The sequence below is a fragment of the Helobdella robusta genome, assembly GCF_000326865.2.
Source record: "Helobdella robusta unplaced genomic scaffold HELROscaffold_21, whole genome shotgun sequence".
Classification (NCBI taxonomy): Eukaryota; Metazoa; Annelida; class Clitellata; order Rhynchobdellida; family Glossiphoniidae; genus Helobdella; species Helobdella robusta.
In genome coordinates, this window is record NW_008704124.1 from 1709100 (window position 1) to 1730433 (window position 21334).

General features: G+C 33.0%; 2 protein-coding genes across 2 annotated transcripts; both read right to left on the bottom strand.

The window, feature by feature from the left end:
- Positions 1-723: 723 nt before the first annotated feature.
- HELRODRAFT_191439 (hypothetical protein) lies at positions 724-17550 on the bottom strand (the record flags this gene model as incomplete). The annotated part of the gene is made up of 37 exons (XM_009018366.1): positions 724-961; positions 1068-1169; positions 1632-1651; positions 2065-2194; positions 2468-2657; positions 2810-2929; positions 3030-3232; positions 3912-4022; positions 4399-4501; positions 4819-4942; positions 5435-5540; positions 5846-5954; positions 6539-6633; positions 6727-6822; positions 6952-7075; positions 7479-7634; positions 7996-8119; positions 8315-8388; positions 8599-8723; positions 9037-9176; positions 9654-9796; positions 9924-10119; positions 10377-10569; positions 10812-10922; positions 11296-11391; positions 11641-11725; positions 11876-11973; positions 12169-12243; positions 12929-13023; positions 13171-13246; positions 13614-13731; positions 14598-14676; positions 15567-15798; positions 15861-16065; positions 16146-16270; positions 17059-17132; positions 17445-17550. The coding sequence occupies 37 exons, from the start codon at positions 17548-17550 to the stop codon at positions 869-871; spliced, it is 4452 nt and encodes a 1483-aa protein (XP_009016614.1). The 3' UTR covers positions 724-868.
- An 835-nt stretch (positions 17551-18385) lies between these two features.
- Positions 18386-21287, bottom strand: HELRODRAFT_171666 (hypothetical protein; the record flags this gene model as incomplete). The annotated part of the gene is made up of 3 exons (XM_009018367.1): positions 18386-18459; positions 19578-19685; positions 21095-21287. 3 exons carry the CDS (start codon positions 21285-21287, stop codon positions 18386-18388), a joined length of 375 nt encoding a protein of 124 aa, XP_009016615.1.
- Between the last annotated feature and the right edge of the window lie 47 nt (positions 21288-21334).

Sequence of the window (21334 nt, forward strand, 5' to 3'; positions counted from 1 at the left end):
TTTTTGAGAAATAAAATAAAAAATAATTAAAAAAATATATATACATATTCTATAAATTCTAAAAAAAATATATACATATTCTATAAATTCTACCGAATTTATAGAATATTGTAAAATTATGGTCTATTATCAATATATATATATATATATATATATATATATATATATATATATATATATATATATATATATATATATATATATAGAAAGAATTGTTGTTGGATGCTAGTCGTGTTGAACATATTAGCCCACTTCTGTCGGAATTGCTTTGTTTGCCGGTCAACAAAAGAATTGTTTTAAAAGTCTGTGTTTTTGTTTATAGATGCTTAAACGATTGGCTCCGCATTATCTGTCCGAAATGTTGATTGACAGATCATCGATTTCTTTAAAACTGGCCTACGATCAGATCGGGGAAATTTGTTAGTGGTCCCGGTTACTAAATTAAAGATTGCATCACGTAGTTTTGCAGTTTATGGACCAAGGCATTGGAATGAACTTCCATATTTTTTGCGCCGGTCTGGTCTGACACTTCACCAGTTCAAAAGTCAATTGAAGACATATCTTTTTTCCTTGTAGTAGAAAACTGCCATAGTTGTAAAGCGCCTATGAGAATGTTTTTAATAGGCGCTATATAAATGATCATATAATAATAATAAGAATATATATATACACACTTTATATACATATATCGCCAATTTCAAAGTAACTGTACTCAAAAACCGCTTTACAGCCAGAAGAAGAGTTTTCTTTATTGAAATTTATCTAAAAGCAAATAAAATATAAAATACGTATAGTAGCAACAAAGTTTATTAATCCTTCCTAATAACGTAAAAAAGTACAGCGTTGATTTATTTCTGTTCATGAATTTTTATCTTTCATGGTGAGCTAAATGGTAAATGTTTGCATGGCTTTCATAAAATTTCAGGTAACCATTCATGGCTTTCGTTACCCTATCAAGCATCTGAAATTTTCATTTAAATTATTCATATGTTTATTTATAATCTGCCTGTTTAATTAAACAAATAAAAAATTAATGAAAAAACTGAATTTCAAATAAAAGATCGAACTTTTTTGAAGGCAGGATGGGTTGAAGAAAGCATCTCCAAGTTGCTGACAACTTCGTGAATCAATGTGTAAGGCAGAAACGTTCGCCGGTGATACAAGTCCTCCTATGTAAAAAACATATGCAATTGTAACTTTGAATAGGTTCATTAAAATTAACTTTGAAGAACTAAAAAACCAGCAGTCGTTAAATAAATTTTGTCAAGCTAAGTTATGTTTGAAAGTCAGAGAATAAACTATTAACACCGACTGTTTTTCAAAATCGCTAAATTTTCTAAAGAAATATTTTTAATTTTTACCGAATTTCAACGACTAACAATTTCCAACATCAACCATTGTTACTTGTCAAAACATTCTCAAAAGAATGCATGCTTTATAAAATTTTAATTTTCAACTTCTGAACTTCTATCTTGTTCAAAAAACAAGTTTACAAAGTGATTGAAAAATTTGAAGAACCAGGACTTTAATTTTTTCTTTCAATTATTTTCCCAAATAATTCTACAAGTCTACCGGCATTCTCTGTAAGCGAGATTTTGTTTTCAAATTTCATTCCGACCACACATACCTACCCACTTCAATTCAGGCTCACCTTATTGCAGTCAATTAAACGAGATATTATAAAGACCAGTTATAGATTAAAAAGCCTGGGCGGTCCCAACTAGCTCATCCCTGCCTGCCTGCTGCATGGTCGCTCAGATATTCATCAGGAATGAACTTGATTCAACTTTCTTCCAGTTTCGAAAGATTTTGCGATTAATTATATAAAAAATTAATCCTCACCATTAACAACGTTTAACATACCAATGTGAAGATTACACATCAAACTTCATCACAAGACTATGAATCCTTAAAAAACTAGCCCAGACCACACTCATTCTTTCAGTCAATCCACGATCGCTCACTATGAAGACACTCACAACACACAAAATACAATTTACAAATGAAAAAACAGGTAGCAGCAATAATAATGAATGTAAAGTCAATAAATGTGAAACAAAAAACTAGCAGTGATGTTAAATGCTTCGCTTCCTCTGCCAGCAACAGCCTGCATGTAATCAACGATGAGGTCGGTCAGTTCGGGGATCTCGCCATGCTCCCACAGAACGTGCATCAGTTCGGGTGCATCCAGGTGCTACGTGATGAGGGGATATATGATTATGAAGGACATTATTGAATAATTTTATTGATGGGGCGGAGGAAAGTGCACGGCCTAACTAGATTTGTTACGGCTAAAAATAAGTTGAATTAATAAATTCTACAAAACGAACAGCGAAAGGCAAAAAATTCACTGCATTAAATCAATTTAATTTAAACATTAAATCCAATTCTAAAATGTATAAAATATTAATTTCCAAATTTTCGAATAACAAAAGAGAGAAATTAATGTGATTGTAGAATGTCTAACCTTGTAGGAGGCAACCAACCAGGCGGGCAGCGCAAAATTGAATGATAATAATTTTTTTGTGATAGCTCTGTGATAAGTTGTTGATGAGGTTGACAACGTCTTCAGTGGGAGTGGAAACTCTTTCGTCTCAGTGGACTCATAATTTTCCAGAGAAAATTTCAAGTACCTCCATGCCCTATCGGCTTCTGAACTGAAGTATATCACAGACCGGGTATTACATCACTCGCTCCTCAATAAATTTCATCCATCACAAAATCAGTCAGTGGGTTTGTTTAAATTAAGCAAGACAAACTGGATGTTAGAAAATGATTAAGGAAGCGTCAGTCTTACAAGACTGCTAACCAGTACTGTTTATCCACGTCATTTGTGTAATAATTATGATCCAACCACTCGGCGTTCTGTCCGGAGGAGGCCAAAGAAGATGTTGATGGTTGGAAAAGTTGATTGGAAAGTCTAATGCATCTATAAAAAATGAATGGAATTCTTCTATGAAATAAATTCTATATATAAAAAAGTGAATTGACCCAATGTAATAATAATAAGATGCATACACACAAGTTACTGGCCACATAGAGCCACTTGCAACGTTCTCATGATACTGACGAAGCAATAAAAAGTGCTGAACCTCATCGTGAGCGATTCGAAGACTTCAGAGCAAGAGAGGTTGAAGTGATCGGCCAAGATGAATGCTTTGTCGTAGATGCCTGCATTGCAGAGCAGGCCCAGTGTCTCATCCGGACTCAGTCTTACTGACTTCCATAAAATCTGATTTGCAGCACGTTCACAATGTTAACAATTATCATATCGATATCAAACGAAACAACAGTTAAACCGCTTCTAATGAAAGAACCGCTTCTTCCAAAAAACCAAAACGTTTCATTAACAAATTTTCATACCCTTCAAACAAATGAAACAATCTTCAAGAGAATTTTCGTCACATAACCAAATTGTTGACAGTGATAAAAACTCAGTTCAATAATCAACAAAATTTTCTCATATAGATGATGATGATGTAATGATTGACCTATAATATAATGTCTGTCACAATTTTTTGTAAATCCAACTGAGCAGTTCAATTCAGTTCAGCTACGCGCACAAATCTATTCACTAACGTTTTTCCAATTTGCATCACCATTTAAAACCCTCGTTATTTATCATTATTTGTTACATTTTTTCATATTTGTTAACTGGAGGTTAATACTTTACATGTTTGCAAGGAGTGTCGTGAATATAAAAAAGTGTATAAAAAATAAAGACGAGTGTAATAACGTGACGCGAATTTTAAGCTTGTAACTTGAACTAACACCAACAACGATGATGTTGAAATTACAAAACATTAAGAAAAACGTTGTATGGCAAAAACAATGAATGTTGATGTGATCTTTTTTGTCCAAAAAAAACGAGGTCAAAATGTAAGAATGGTCAGTAAAAATTCAAATGAAACCTTTTTATCAGTAGAGGGCAGGTTGTATATGCACAATAGGCAAATTGACAAAAAATTTTCTCTTTCAATTTCATTCAAGTCGAGGAGGACCACTTTGGAGCCAGTTGGAACCTTCATAGCATAGCAACAATTTTATTTTATATTGTATTGTATGTTTTATAGCAAATGTTGTTCATTCTCAGCACTATTTTTTAAAGGGCGTTTTATTTACAATTCATTATCACATGAACTAGAAGAGTGTATTTTATATTCCACGATCGTATGAACGCTACTAGAAATCAGAGGAACACGAAAATGAATAAATGCATTATGAAAACTTCATCTCGATGGGGTGGCCTTCTTAGAATTTCATCCGGAATGTTAATTGAAACAAATTATATAGGATAATTAACTTATTGCTCTAAAGGAGCCAACAAAGTTAGCCTACCAACGAAAACTTTCATGACTTTATAATATAAATTTTGAAAGGCGTTATTTTAATAATAACCTTTTCAGTAGCGGAATTGATCTTTTTAGAGTTCAAATGATGTAGAATGTCCCTATAGAAGTTGCTTTCTTTCAGCTCAGCAGGCAGCAGCACAAAAGCATCTCTGTGTTGAAGTAAGATGTTCAATTGACGCATTTCAATATCGTCTTATGAAACATGTGTTAATGTTAACGAGCGGATTTTTTGTTTATCATCCTTTATCATGATATCTGAAGATCTATCGAATATGAATACGGACAAAAAAAATGAACTTAACGATGTCAATCTCATCCAAAACAACCGCGGGAAAAAAGAAAAAAGACTAAAACTGTAATAATAAGCAAGCAAACAAGAAATAAATAAACAAACAATAATAAACAAACAATAAACAAACAAACAATAAATAAACAAACAACAAACAAACATAAGAAGGAAGCTTACAGAGGCTGAAGTAGATGCAGGCAAGAAATGCACGTTCTGATCCAATGAATCATCTTGGTTAGTCCTTCCATGCCCCCCACCTCATATCCCCATTTCATACCCAACTCGTACAAAACGGTTGCAGCTGAGAGTTAAATTCAATGTTTTATAATATAAACTAATAAACTAATTACATAAGTTGTTTTAAGAGAATCTAAATACAACATTTTGGGATTGTCATTTACCAAAAAAATTTAAACATCCAATCTCAGCCACCCCATACAACCACACAGATGATTGATCAAATAAGCTTCTTGCAAAGAAATAAATAAATATGCACACAAATGTGCCTCCTTACATTATGCAAATGAAACGAAACGGAACGACATTTTAATGGCTTCTCAAATATAGGCAAACACAACACACAAGAAAATAAAATCTACGCGCGCACACACACACACACACACACACACACACACACACACACACACACACACACACACATATAAAATAGTAACTAATTTAATGACAGTTACACATAAACATTTATATAAAAACACAATTTCAACGGTTCTCAACCCTCACCATCATCATCAATAACTCTAAAAACAAACGAACGAACGAACAACAAACAGACCAGCTTGATAGTTCTTCTTGCGGTAATGTATTGCATGAAGAAGTTCGTAGAATGATTGCTTAGTGAAATCAGTCATCCTGGCTTGCTGCTCAAGCAGATCAATCAACTGGGGCGAGAGCATTCATTTATTCATTTGACTTTCAAGAATTTATTTAACTTTTTATTTACATGACAAGAATTAATTAAATGACAGAGATAAGTTGATGTTTAATACTCTTCATCAGAATAGAAAATTGCAACATAAGACTTATACAAGAAAATAGTTTACTATAATTTAGCTCTGTTAATTTTTTGTAGCATATTGTTTAATCTGAACAAATGAAATTCAGACAACGCGGTGAAAAAAAGGTAGAGAAAAAAAAAATTGGATGACACTGTACATAAAACACAAGATACGCTATGGATAATTACTTCATGATTGATGAACAGGTCGTGACACTGATTTGCTTTCGATCCAATCAAGCTGTACTCTTTTTCCTCGTAAAGTTTCATGAAGTACTGCCTCAGACAATCTCTGCGGCTACGGATTGTTGATTAAGTTTACAAACTAGTAAAAAATCTAATTCAGAAAAAAAGCTCTAAATAAAAAGCGTAGATCGAAGCTTTCGGGGCATACAAAAACCATTTATTCCTACATAAAAGTATATTTAAAAAAAGCAATAAAATCAACAAAGCAAGACTTCTACCATAATATCTTTGCAAATACCCAATTCTAAAATTTTAAAGAAAATTGTCGATAATCGCCATGTTAAATCTTTTTTCTTATCTAAAAATAATATTCTGATTGCACGTTGCACATATATTGCGTATATAAATATGTGCGTTTCTATTCTGGTTGATTTCTTTGATTGACTGATTAAAATTTGTTCAAATTGACTGAAATTTCTTATATTTTATTTAAATGAATTTGCGTGTCTTTTTTTTACAAAAATATGTAGAGCAATATAACTCTTCATAACATTTTTCTAATACAACTTATTAGTACTGTAATGGAATTTATATATAAAAGGAATGACTGTATATTAATAGAACAATATAAATAAATAAATACATAAATAAATCAATCAATCAATATGAAACAAAAAATAATAAAGAAACTCTTACCTGCTCTTATCTTGATTCATAAGAATTGCAGTGAATGCCTCATCATAGAGTTCCAGATCCATCGAGTTTTTGAACACTTTGATCCAAAGAGTAACCTTCAGATTCACAATTTCACAACAAAATATGGTAATTAGTGTTGAAACTGTTTTCATTGAAGACACAGAAGATTATTTTGCAAAATGACTGACCAACTTAGGATCATCAGAGGAAACAAACGGAAGGATGTGGTGAGCAGCGTCGATGGAACATGATGGCAGGTTGAACTCTTCAAACAACTCCATCACCTACGAAATTGTACTGGCAATTGAGACTGGCATTTTTAATTGTACGACAAGGTTAACTAGACCATAGCGCCACACATTAAGTTGGACCACAGAAAAACTTATTATTGAGAAGTAGAAAATATTTCTAACCAACAAATAGAAATATGTTTTAATCGATTGTAGATCTGATTTTTCAACCAACTCCATCAACAACTTCTCCTTGTCAAGATACTCACCAGCTGTCTGCAAGTAGTACAAGGCTTTTTCTGGTTCCCTGTCAGCATTCAAACATACACATTCAAGATTATTTCAATTTATTAATATCTCTCACACGCCAAAAGCAATAAACACACATAATGTATATAGATAGTCCGTTTAAGGTTGAAGATTGAATTAAATAATACAACAACAACAACACACGTTTAAACGACATTTTCCCCGAGATCGGGGGTTGCCGTTTGGCTACCTATAATGAAACCATTGTCACTTCTGTCATCATAAGTAATTTATTTGGCTAATTTTTACGCAGGACGCCCTTCCTTACGCAACCACAGTTATAAGCGGTGGGCCTAGTCTTTGATGATCCAACATCACTCACAAGGCAGTGAGGGTCAGTTTAATGTCATAACCAGGACAGATTGAATTAAATAATAATTATTAGTAAAAAAGAATGGAACCCTGTGACGAGTGAAGAGAGGCCCAAGATGAGATTGAACGAGCCCTCACACTCTTCAAAGTAATCCACCATATTATGGATGTAAGTTTGCAGATGGACGTGCTGACCGTGGTACAAAAGGCTCAGTACAAACTTCAAGCCTGATAAATTCGGCCAACTAGTTATTCACAATTGTGAAAAAAGTTATGGAAAATGTTTAAATAAGTCAAGAAGATAATAAAAAATTTAAATATATAAATATAAACACACACTCCACACACACACACACACACACACACACACACACACACACACACACACACACACACACACAAATCACTCACATACAGACACACACATCATACACACAAATATATATTTTTTTAATTATTTTAAATAATTTTCAGAAGAGAGAGCTCAAAATCGTGGGAACATGAAAATTTTTCAAAATGTGTAAGGTGCATCAACGCTAAACGTTGCGCGATAAAGGATACAAAGAGAGTTGCAATTTGTACGCCAGCATTGGCAGCGATTCCGACCAGAACATGTGAGGTGTGGACTTGTTCGACCGATTTCTCATCAGGTGTCTCGTCAATTCACTCGCAAGCACGCCGCGACCTTCAGTTGCTACAAACAGCTCCATCAGCGTCAACGTTGGAACTTCTGAAAAAACAAATTAAATAACTTCAGTCAAATAATTATCACTTCACAGGAATTAAGAATTTTTCACAAATAATTAAAAAAATTGACTCTTCACACATAATAATTTTTTCGTTTGCAAAAAAAGGAGAAAAAAAAGTTTAATTTCTAATGTGCATCATATAAATGATATGATTTAATGTCTAGAGGAGAACTAACCAGTGAGAGGAGCCCCCATGCTCTGCTGCTCACAAATCAACTTCATCAGGGAGGTCACTTTTTTCGTCGAGTCTCTTCACACGTTTGAAAAATATGAACAACATTTCAATGAATTAATAAAAAAATCTCTCTCCACAAGACCATTTTGATCACCGATGCTGAGCATCGAAGAGGAAAGAAATGATATAAACAAATGTGTATCCATTTTTTGTAAATAACAATTTATAAACATTAGACAATTCAATGGTTAATTCGTTAATTGAAAATAGACAGACGTGACTAACAAGCATTTTGTTTTAACATGAAACACGGGGGTGTTAATGGACCAGATGATTGATCTGAAGATGTTCATGACAGTCACCAAGCGCTCGACTGTTTTGTTCAACTCCGTTACCAAACGCCCTTGCACCTGAATTAATTATTTTAAATGATATATTGTAGAAAACAAATCAGTAATTTTTTAATATGTATGCCTAATTTATCTATGTATTTACAAACAATAAAATAAAATTTATTAACAATGTTTTAATGTTTTTAGTTACTGTGATATCTCCTGCAGATAAGTTTGAAATAGATGAAAATCATTGACAAATTTGAATAAACGAGAGTTCAATCTTAGTTAATTAACGCAATTTACTGATCAACAAAATAAATAAAGCTTGCAATCAGAATGTTTTTTATATTTTTTTGAGTTTTATTAATTTAAAAAAAAACAAAAAAACCTTTTTCTTGAGGAAGTAGATGAGAGAAAGTACATTGCAAGCCAGCTTATATCTGTTCGTCATCAACTGCTCAATGCTCGTGCAAAGTGATCTCATTCCTTCTTTACTGAAAAATAACCTTACAGCCTGTCTTTCCATGGCTGTGGCGGTGGACAACATGATATTTCAAAACATTAATCAAATTCCCAATTGACGGTAACAAAATATATATATAAAAATAATAAAAGATACCAAAAATTTTTAATTGTAAATTGTGGAAAAATACTTGACAATAAACAAAAATCTACAATTAAAATCCTTGCATGTACGAACAAAACTTGACACATCAGCACATCCTTGCTGTTCTTGACCACAATGACTGTCTAACTACAACACACCCAAAACCCCTTCGATATCGTTTCCACTTTGTGGATTTCCAGACAAACTTTCATTTCAGTTTTTTAACAGTTCGCAGTTGTATTAATACAAAATATGTTCAATAGAGGGTAACAAAATGATTATTACTGTTGAACTGGTTGTTTCATTTACGGCAGACTAAATTATAGACTTAATGCACCCATAAATGAGAAAGTTACCTAAAACAATGTACCCAAAATTCTATATAGAGAGGAACCAACCTTGAAAAGCAGGATCATCAACGTCAGCACTGGCCTGGTCGTCTTCAACTGCAGAACGAAGATCAATCATGTCGACCAGCATCCTCAAACTCTCCACCATCGCATTCATCGAGTGCTTGTTCAGCTGACTCAAACTTCCGTCTCTGATATGTGATTTCAAACATTTTTTTAAAATAAAATGATACAGCAACTTCTAAAACAAATTAATATCTAAGTGAACTTTATAAAATAACAAATAAACTTTCTGTAGTATGGCGATAAAGAACGTACAAGAACTCAAAGTTTCTTTTTATGTGTTCCTCGGCTATTTCTTTGACGCAGTATTTAGAGATGACGAATGTGGATGCGATATCGCCGTCTTTACAGAATTCATTCTCGTTAGAGTCACTGCTGGTAGAGGACATGGTTTGTGAGACGACCGCCAAATATTCGCGTAGAAGGTTCAGGTTGTGGCATGATTGTCCATCTGCAAGTCAATCGCATCAATTGATATCAATAAAAATACAACAAAAATATGTTTAAAAGTATTCACTTAATCAAGAGAATGAAAAGACTGCAAAGACAGTGCCAATGGAAATATGACATTCGAAAGAACAAAAAAATGTTAAATTATACATGTAAATTTGTAAAAATACAGAGCTTACATCTTTCCATTCCAACAAATTTATAAACAAATAAAACGCTGAAATGTAGTACAATGTGCTAAAAACCTGAACAACTAACTGAATTGAAAATTGGGAAAAGTTTTGAGATAATGAGGCACATCGAGTCCAAAACTTTCAAAATCAGCTCCAACGCCTAAAAGGTAGCGATCGACGACATCACAAGTTCTCAACACGCTCAAATCACTCGTCTTGATGAGCAAGAGTAGTCCAGTTTTCGAATCTTTCACGATACCCAAGTACTTCAACGATTGCTGTTATCAAAGTAAAAGTTGGTTTATAAATAAATACAGTACGCTTCTTTTTATGTACCTTGTTAAACAGATTAAACCAAATAAAAAACAATGAGTAAATAAATTTTCAATCAATCAATCTTCGTTTAGCGTCCAGAGACCCAGTTCCCCGAGGTAGGATGTTGAGTAAATATATTATAAATTAAGTATGAACATCAAAAGGCCAAAATCAATTGACAAATGGGCAAACAAATTCGAGGAACCTTGTAAAAGTAAACACAACTGGCATAGAACTTGGACCACTGCTGATGATGAAGCTCCAAAAATTCGAATTCCTCCATATCATACTGCATCTCACATGCTGTCTGGTGCAACTGTTGACGTCAGTTTTACAAATGAACATGAAGATAGATGATCCATAAAGAAAGCTTTTGTCATTTTATTTAATTTATCCATTAACTTTATCTGATTAATCTGATGAAATCAATACAAAAAACCAAAGATGAAATTAGTGCATACATTCATCAAATGTCACATGTTGCATACATACATCCATCAAATGTCACATGTTACATGCATACATACATCAAATGTCACATGTTGCATGCATACATACATCAAATGTCACATGTTGCATACATACATCATTGCCATCAACATAAATTAATCAATTAATTAACTAATCAACATCAATTAATTAATTAACACAGAACGAATTAATTTGAAATGGGTCAATATTAAAAAGACCTTGTCCTCAATAGCATCAGAGACTTCCTGTTTCAGCTGCATCCTTGAGGCACTCCTCAACTTCTCGCCGTGTACAGACGTGGCATGTTTGTATGACTGGCAAAGTGCGGAGAGCACAAAATATTATAATCAGTTTTAAAAGACAGGCAGATTGAGAAATTATTTCAAGTTGCCCAAAACTATAAAGTTTAAGGGGAAGATGTTATTATAAAACTGCACAAAGAGCAACAAATCTTTGAAACTGACTGCTAGAGCGCTGCATATGATGGCATTGCTGAATGTTGTTGGATGAAAAATCAGATCAATATATTTCTGACGTGGATCCAAGTAAGATGGAACAAAAACAGTTTTTGGTACACCTTTGTGCATGCGGACACTGAACCAGCTCGTGTACATGCCGTTCTTATCACCAACTTGATCTGCATAACTGCTGGCAATAAATTAATATTTGTCGACAGTTGATGTTAAAATGAATAATGTCAATTTGATTTTATAAATTTTATAAATGATTTAGTTTTTGCTCATTTTTGATAAAAATGATACCACAAAAAAGCTTGAAGGAACAGCTGGTGAAACAAACCAATCTAAGTAATGGTACTGGACATAAGAGCCTTCCTGTGGCGACTCCAGCAGGACGTACAAAACATCAATGTCAAAAATGTAATCTATGACGTTTGCCTGCAACCAAATTCATTATACCACAGGTTGAATAGCATTAAAAAAATAGGGATGTAGAAATGTTGAAATAAACAACAATAAATAACAAAATTAATTGAAAAATTAATTAATAAGAGGTTGAATGATGTATCAATTGAACAATGTACCAACTGAAGAGTCGAAACAAACATAAAATTTTATTAATTTAATGTGGACCTGATTTGCTTCCACCTGGCCGACTAGTTCCATAGATGATTTAGATGGCGAATTGTTGATTCGATAGACTTGAAACTGAAAAATAAATATTCCAGATATCAACAGTGAAAATGGAATCGGGCGAAACAAATTGTTTACAGAGCAAAAGTAAACATTTGCAGTTAAAATAATTTTTTAATTTATTTAAGGCCATTCAACAAACGGTCATAAAACTGACATAAAAAGCTTTGAATTTTTTTTATTAAACTTTGATTAAACTCAATTAACCACAAAATTTCTCAACATAAATTAATTATGTAAATGGTAGCATAATTAATAGTTATTCATAACCTGACCTAACAAAAACTTCTCAACATAAATTAGTTATGTTAATGATAGCCTATCATAACATGAACAAATTAGAACAGAATGGAGTGACAGACGTTGAAAACAACTATACTCCGTCGTAATCTCGAAGCTTCCTACAATCACTCCATTACAATTGTATGCCATTCCGACTCTGCACATTAAAATGTTCTCACAAATTTCATGAAAAACATGTAATAAAAATAATAATTTTGAAATATTTTATATACTTTATTCATGGATTTGCTCCAATTATGTCTAAATAAAAATAATATATATTTTTGACATTAAAATAGAACATTCAAGAAGATGCACTGACAAAAACATATTTTGAGATCTGGAAAACAATGCTAAAACTCCATGCATTAAGATATAATGATAAGGAAATATATTAAAATAAAAAAATACTACCAACCTGTGAGCCACCTGGCTTATGAAGATAGACAGCCATGAAGACGGCATAACCAGCAGAAGTATCATGAATGTATTTCATCACCAGATTTTTCGACCCTTCAATAATGAAAAATAATATTTTTTTTCATTATTTTTATACCTACTCATTTCATGGATGGAAGCCTAAAACAAAAAAAACTTTTCAGCCCAAATTAAGAAAAAAAAGCAGTGAAGAATCTTGTGTTTATAAATAATCAGCAATACCTAAGACAGTATTGTTCTTCAGACTATCTATGAAATCATCATTCATTGGATCTTCAGTCAATAAGAGCTCTGATGACTGTAGTTGAGAGTGAGGAATAAATTCAACTAAAAATTAATAATAACGATAATGCCATTTGTGCAGTGTCCTATGCGTAAGGTCCGAGGTGCCCGGATAAACAATTGTTAGCATGGCCACTAAAGGCCTGCTCGAACAGAAGCAGTTTCAATGGTTTCTTAAACAGTTCTATTGAGGATAGTTGACGGATGATGAGTGGCAAACTGTTCCATATTGATGGTGAGTAATATGGAAAGCCTTTATTGGCGAAAGCAGATTTATTGACTGGTTGATGCAAAGGCAATGGCAAAGGTGATGACGATGATTAATAGATTAACAAAATTTGAAATTAAGCCAGTGAAACTCATTGAAACAAAAGAAAACCAACGCTAATGGACCAGAGTTTGATCTTATAATCAAATGTGACTCCACAGATGAACATGCCACCTAACTCATCTTCATACATGCACATGCTGGCACAACCCTGATTAACTGATGCACTAGATCTGTTTGCATAAAATAAACAAATAATAGTTATATCAACATTTGCCAAATATACAACCGTTGTATGTGCTATTAAAGTTAATTTCTTAAGAAATTTAATTGAAAAGGTTGATGGAACATGTGTGAGAGCAGCGATGGTATATGGTGGTGAAACTTGGGTGTTGAGGAGAGAGGGCTGAAAGAGCTATGGTGAGGATGATGTGTGGGGTTAAAGTGAAGGATAGGAGGAGTAGTACAGAGCTGATGTCGATGATGGGACTGAATTAGGACATTGTGACATTGATAAGGAGATCGAGATTGCGGTGGTATGGACATGTGTTGAAAAGGGATGAAACGGTCGGGATTAGGCGAGCGTTGGAGTTCGAGGTTGAAGGAGTGGTAGGAAGGGGTCGTCCGCGACTGGGATGGAGAGAGCAGGTAGAGAAGAACAGGGTGAAAGCGGAGTTGCGTGATACTGAGGCGAGTGACAGATGTGGATGGCGTCGAGGGGTGTTTCGGTTTCATCATAGGTAGCCAAACGGCAACCCCCGATCTCGGGGAAAATGTCGTCTAAACGTGTGTTGTGTTGTTGTTGTTGATGGAACAAAAAATTGTAAATCTATTTTAAAGATACTAATTCAATATTTTAAATTTTCAATGGTATGCACATCAATCAAATTTGATTTAACAATTTTTAGGAGTGCATTTTCTGTTTTTTTTTCATTTTTAAGGTACTATTAGATTATTTGAACAGATTTTATATGGTTATTTGAACAAAAAAAATTGAACAAAATGAGCAAACAATTCATTTGTACCTTATATATGGTATGAGAAAATTTACAAAAATAATGCACCTTATCCAACAATAAATGAACATTTAAACTCAAACCTCATGACGCTAGTGACCAGGCCTCCCAAGAAGCGAGACATCACTCCTTGCTTTATTTCTCTTGTCAAAACTGTTGAACCTGTATTCAATATAAAAATCTTTCTCATGAACAGAACTACCGTATCATTGCTTAAACTTACCATGGAAAAGATAATAAGAAAAAAAATCAAACAGTGAGAAAGAAGTCTTTAAACTTATGGTTGGATTTGGTTTTGCACTTGCGGGCCAGCTTGCACCTATCCTACAGCTGATAAGCCAACATAAAAAAGCTTCTCATGATAATTTACCTCACAACCTGCTCACCCCTAGTCATGTTTTTCAAAAATATTTCAGATGAAAACATTTATCTGGATGTTTGTTGGAAGGTCTTGACGAACACTTGAAATATATCCATGAGATACACACTGGACTTCATTTAAATATTATTCAGAATAAATAAACTTTGGGTAAGTGTTGCTACATTCAGTGGCATATGGAACAGTAAATTATATATTACACATATTTGTGTACAATACATGTACAAAACAATAACTCTAAAGTCTGGTCAACGAACAATTCAATGACAAATCAAAACATAATTATAACAATCTTTAACATCCCAAACTTATAATAAATAATATTCCATCTGGCATGATTGCAATAAAATATTAATTTTTTTTTATTATATAACCTGTCTTTATAAAAAAAAGTGAATTACAATAGAGCACATTTACTTGATATGGCTATTGTAGTACATTATTTGTTAATAATTTTAAAATTAACAATTTCATCTCATAGCTCAACCATTTTCTAATGTACCATATGGAAAAACCGTTTTCTATGGAATCAATATCGACCAGATAAGAACTTGGTTATTGCAGTCCTTGAAAGCAACAAGTAAAGTCTAAAATAATGTATATTACTAATTTGAAGTACTAATCACAATAATTAAATATAATGGCCAAATAAAAATAAAGATGAGCAACTTACTGAATGAGGATGGATGAGGCAAATTGAAGCAACTGATGGAACCAGTTTGATGAGAAAAAGCAAACACGCTGGAGTCATTGGAGGAATGAAAAGCACAGCAGCAAACACAATCAGAGACATCAGGACCAGAAATTGAGAACATGTGATAATTAGGAGATCCCAAGCAAGACGAAAGTGTAGCATTTGAAAAAATTGACTGAACATCTGCTCTTAAGCTTAAACTTCCAACATCCTAAATGTACAATTAAATTATTGTTATAGTTTATGCTTCATTATAAGTAAAAAAAGGGCTACCTTGTGTTGGGTATTTGGATGGATGAACTGAAATCTAAATATGCCAGTTGAAGTAGCAATTAAAATGAAAACATGTTCATTTGATTCGTAAATGTGTGGCACACTGGCTATGTGACTTCCCTCAAACTTTATTCGCAAATTGGAATTTATCAGGTTGAAGTCGAAACTCACTTCAGTTAGCTCTAGAACAGTCAGCTCTATTTTCCTTTTAATAAAAATGTAGAGTAACTAATTGAACACATAAGAACACATTTTGTAAAATATATTACTAACCAATATAAAAACCTGTTTCTTGTAAGTAACTGTAAGTCATCACTCTGCCTATATGGATAGCCACCAGCTGGACATGTTGGTTTGATATTTCTTATTTCACGCTGATTTACTGCAAAAATAGTTTGATTTACTTTAGTCTGGCTGTGTAAATATTACAAAACTTTAACATTAAGAATTTAAGCCGTTAAGCAACAACTTTTTTTAACTCTATTATTATATTAGTAATAAATATAAACTCAGTTAAATTGAAATTTTAAATAAATTTATTAATATTATATTAATTATTTATTATTAAAGACAAAGTTGAGTATTTGGATGGATGAACTGAAATCTAAATTTTCCTTTAGAAATGAAAATGAAATATCATTCCCAAATTTTATTATAATTATAGATAACTTAGTAGTTGAAAGGTTATATTAAAGTAATTTATTAAAACTTGTAATAATCTCTGGATCCTGTTTAAGATAATATGTTATTATGATTATCATTATTAAACCAAATAAAATAATCGTTATCTTCATTTATTTAATGATGTATAAATGAGAGAAAAGCAGAGAGCTAGCTTCATGTGGCTGACTGCCAAAATCACATTATTTTTGTCTCTTCTTGTAGTTATTGTTCTATTGTGTACCTGTACATGCAGCATCATCAGCGCATCACAAGCATCATGATGATTCATGCTCATGCAATATTGAATTTATCAATTAACTACTGGACAATAGTTGTACGTCGTTTTGAAAATTTAAAATAAAACCTTCATTTAAAACTTTAAATTAAAAAAATAAACTTCATATTATGTAGCAACTTTTACACTTTATTTTAAGGTTGGTGTTGTTGACGGCATATATATGTTCATCCTTAGAATTCAGGTTGTTGCCTCTTGCTTCACAATGGGTCTAACCAATTGGCTCAATGGCTTTATTACCTGAGTGGCATATTTTATCAAAACTGCCGACAAAATGACAATAGGTTTTTTGAAGTTTGTGATTATTGTGTTGACTAATTGTGGACATTATGTTGGAAAATTGTGAATATTAAAATAATATTCTCAACCACGGTGACATTTTCTTATTTACAATCAGCCAACATGATATTCACAATCAGCCAACATGAAATTGCCATCTGTTGGCAATTTCATTGCAACATAAAGCCAGATTAAAGCGCCACTCAGCCAATAAAAAGCCACTCAGCCTTTTCAAAAGGGCCCTTTTGGAATCCCTAATAAATCGGAGAAACCCTTTTTTTTTAGACTAGCTACTTCTAGTCTAGTACCCAGGATGGCAAAAAATGAAACAAAAATGTTAAATGAACCTGATTTAATATTAATTTCCCTCCAACTAATATTACTGTCAAATCTGTTAGATAATGTGCTCGGTATTTCTTGATAACTTTCAAAAGATGCGCCACGAGCCTCCATCATAGCATTTATTTTTCGTCCACTTTTCGTTGGCAATAATAAACAAGGCACGTCATGGATGTTGACTTTGAAATTTAATCTCTGCTAGCCGCCATTAAGAATAACGGTGTTTTTTATTATTATTCTTTAAAAATCAGGATCTGACAGACACAGAAACTGTTACAGCATGCAAGGCAGTAGTATAAAATTAAATGTAACAACATCAGCGTATTTGATGATGTGATTAGAGCTATGAAAAGTTTAGAGAGTAGAAGCAATGATGATAAAGGTAGATGGTCTAAGGACACTACGCTAGAATTAATGGGTAGAGTAGATAAAAGAGTAGAGCTAAAGAAAATAGAATGACTCCTATTAGAAAGAAAATTTACTATAATATCGTAAATGTTGTCAGGTAGAGGAAGAGAGGCTAACTTATTTTAAAGTGAGAAGTGATTGAGAGTCAAAAGCTTTAGAAAGGTCGAGAGCAATAAGATGAACATAATTATTATTTTTAAAGAAAGATGTTATTGTAAAAGAGAGATGATGGCGGATGTAGATGAACCTGCAGAGCTAAATGCAAACTGATCTTGTAATATTGGTTTGTGGTTTGATGGATAGATTATAATAGTGGATGATAAGAGTGGTTGCCAACTGCAAAGTCTATGCGAGGCTACCATTGTGTAAACGCGAAGAACGGCAATATTTCTTATCGAAAAACAAAAAATAGTAGTCTCTTTATTAATAATAATATAATATTAATATGAACATTTATATAGCGCCGATTCACGCAGCTGCTTAAGAGGCGTCCTTAGTCTGTGTTTAAAAGATGAGTCTTTAAGCCTTTTTTTAAAGACGCTCAACAAAGAACATTGTCTGAACTCAAGAGGTAACATATTCCAGACACTTGGAGCAGCGTGACGAAAGCCGCGGCTAGCGAGTTGGGATTTGGCAGTAGAAATGTTTAAGAAACTAGAGGATGCGCTAAGCGATCTGGCATGTTCGTAGCTAGATATGAGACCGTAAAGTTAAACTGGGGATTCTGATGGTAATATTTCGAAAGTTAGAACTTCAATTTTTAAAATGAATCGAGCGGAGACGGGAAGCCAATGAAGCATTACTAAAAGAGTGGAGGAGCTGAAACGAGAAAGTTTATTGAAGATAAGTCGAGCAGTCTTCCTTTGGATAGATTGCAGCCTCCCGATAGTTGTGCGTGAGACCCTATATAGCAATGAGTTGCAGTAGTCCAATATGGAAAAGACTAGTCTTTTGCCAATATTGATTAAAAGAAGATAATGTAAACATATAAATGCCTACTAAATATGATTAAAAATTTTTTAGCTTCTCAAACTTGAAACTTATAAGAGAAAGCAATTGTAGAGCGTAACAAATAAATTTATACGCGGAATATCTTCCGAAAAATCCAATTGTTAAACAAACCACCCCTACCCTCCACACACACACACCACATACACACACACACATTCACGACAAACGCACTTTATACAATAATCCAATTGTTCATACCCTGGTATACTTGATATACACAACACAGACACGCACGCACATATATTTCTGTTAACGGTCGTCTAACAAACTTTTTTTTATTAAAAATGGTTTTTCATCAGAATATCGAAAAAAACTTTAAAACTCGATTGTAAAATTTACAGCCATAACTCAAAAACTAATCTCATAAAACCATTCAATTTTTTAAATTAAAAATGGTTTTTCTTTGCAAAATATAAAAAAATACTATAAAAATTCGATTAATAAATTTAAAACAATTAAATATAAATGCAGTGGCAGATCTAAGGAGACCAGGGGGAAAATGACCCCTTTGTGAACAGCGTTGTGGTTAAGTCAGTGAAACTCGGAAAAATACAATTTTTTGTACAAAATCGTCTAAAAATTGGCATAAAAAAGATTGCCAGTCCAATTTTAGGTAGATTACCACACAGCCGTTCAGTAGGTGGTAATCTTTTTGTCATATTTGTACTCGGTCACGGTTGCTGCACGCAATGCAAAAAACAAGACTAGGTGCCTTTAAACACTTGGCCCATAGTTGCCAACTGTCCCGAATCGAGGCGGGTCTGTCCCGAATTTCGCCCTCCTTTCATGTTTCGAGTCCCGCTTTGGTGTCCGCGAGACGCATATTAGCCCTGCTTTTTGCGAAATCAAAACATATAATGAAATAATGAGATAGCATTTTAATAACAAATTTTAATAAACACAAGAAAATATACATAAACGCCGTTTTTTGAATGTTTCTAAAACATCAATAAAATCATTTTTTACTTCAGTGCGTTGTCAGGGATGATTATGATACTAATGAAACAGCAAAGAAAAATTTCTTACGCCTTATTTGCGGTATCGGCGATGATTGTGATTTAATAAAACAACAAAGGAAAACGCCGTGTATTTATTTAATTTAATATATACGTTGAAGGGAGAACATTTTTTTTATACAATATGGTATGAATTCTATAAATAAGCCAACAATTTGGTAGAATTTATACAATATTTTATCCTATATGTATATATGTGTAAATATCAATAACTATATTGTATAACTTGTCATTAATCATTGTTATGAGCCCTTTTGAAATAAAAATTTAAAAAGCGTATATTTATACCAATATATATGTATATTCATTTGTCCCACTCTTAAAAATCAAAATGCTGGTATGTATGTCAGCCATTACGCCGCACATTTAATTTATTTTCCGTGATGAGCACGAAGCTAAACGCTAGGATATTTTGAACTGGTTTTATTAACTTAACATATTTTTCCATCATAAAATTTTTGGCAGCAAGAGCAGAATTCACGTTACACATCCATTATTGGTGCAGGGAAATATATACTGCTCAATGAAACGACGCAAACACTTCTATCTCGTATTATTAATAACTTTTCTTTCTCTAGTCAACTATATGCTGATGATTCTTACATTTATATTTCTTTTCCTCCATCTAATCTCAATAGTGTTCTTCATAATTTATTTCTATGTCTTTCTTCAATTATCGCTTGGTCTGACTCTATGTGTCTTAAACTTAATCCTTCTAAGTTTGAATTAATTTGTTTTAATAAATCTAAACACTCTATTACTATTCCTCCTATTATCTTACCTGATTCTAAAACTCTTGATGTCTCCCATAAGTTTCGTAGTCTAGGTTTTATCTTTGATTCTACTATGTCTTTCTCTTCTCAGATTAATAGTGTTGCTAGAAGCTCTTACTTTCATCTACGTAGAATAAAAAAAACTTTTGCCTTTTCTTGATGATCCTACTCTTCTCCTTCTTGTTACTTCGTTAGTCTTATCTCGGATTGATTATTGTAACTCGCTCTACTATGGTCTTCCTGACTCTATACTCTATCCTTTAAGTAAAGCTTTTAACTCTGCTGCTCGTCTAGTTGCTCGTGCCCCTTTCTTTTCTCATATATCTCTATATTTTGTTCTCTTGCACTGGCTACCTATAAAATATAGAATAATTTTTAAAATTTGCACGTTCATGTATAAGTCTCAATCTAAATTATTTCCTAAGTATTTATCAGATATATTAATTGAACCTAAACGCCCCGGTTTACGATCATCTTCTTTTTCTCGCTTTTTCTTAACTCGTGTTAAACACTCTTTTGCCAAATCTGCTTTTGCTTTTTCTGGTCCTTTTCTCTGGAACTCTCTACCTACTTCTCTGACTACTTCTCCATCACTTGCGAAGTTCAGAGCGGATCTCAAGACCCATCTGTTTTCAAAATTCATTGAGGAGCGCTGTTGAACATCGCGGAAATAGCGCTTTCTAAACTAAT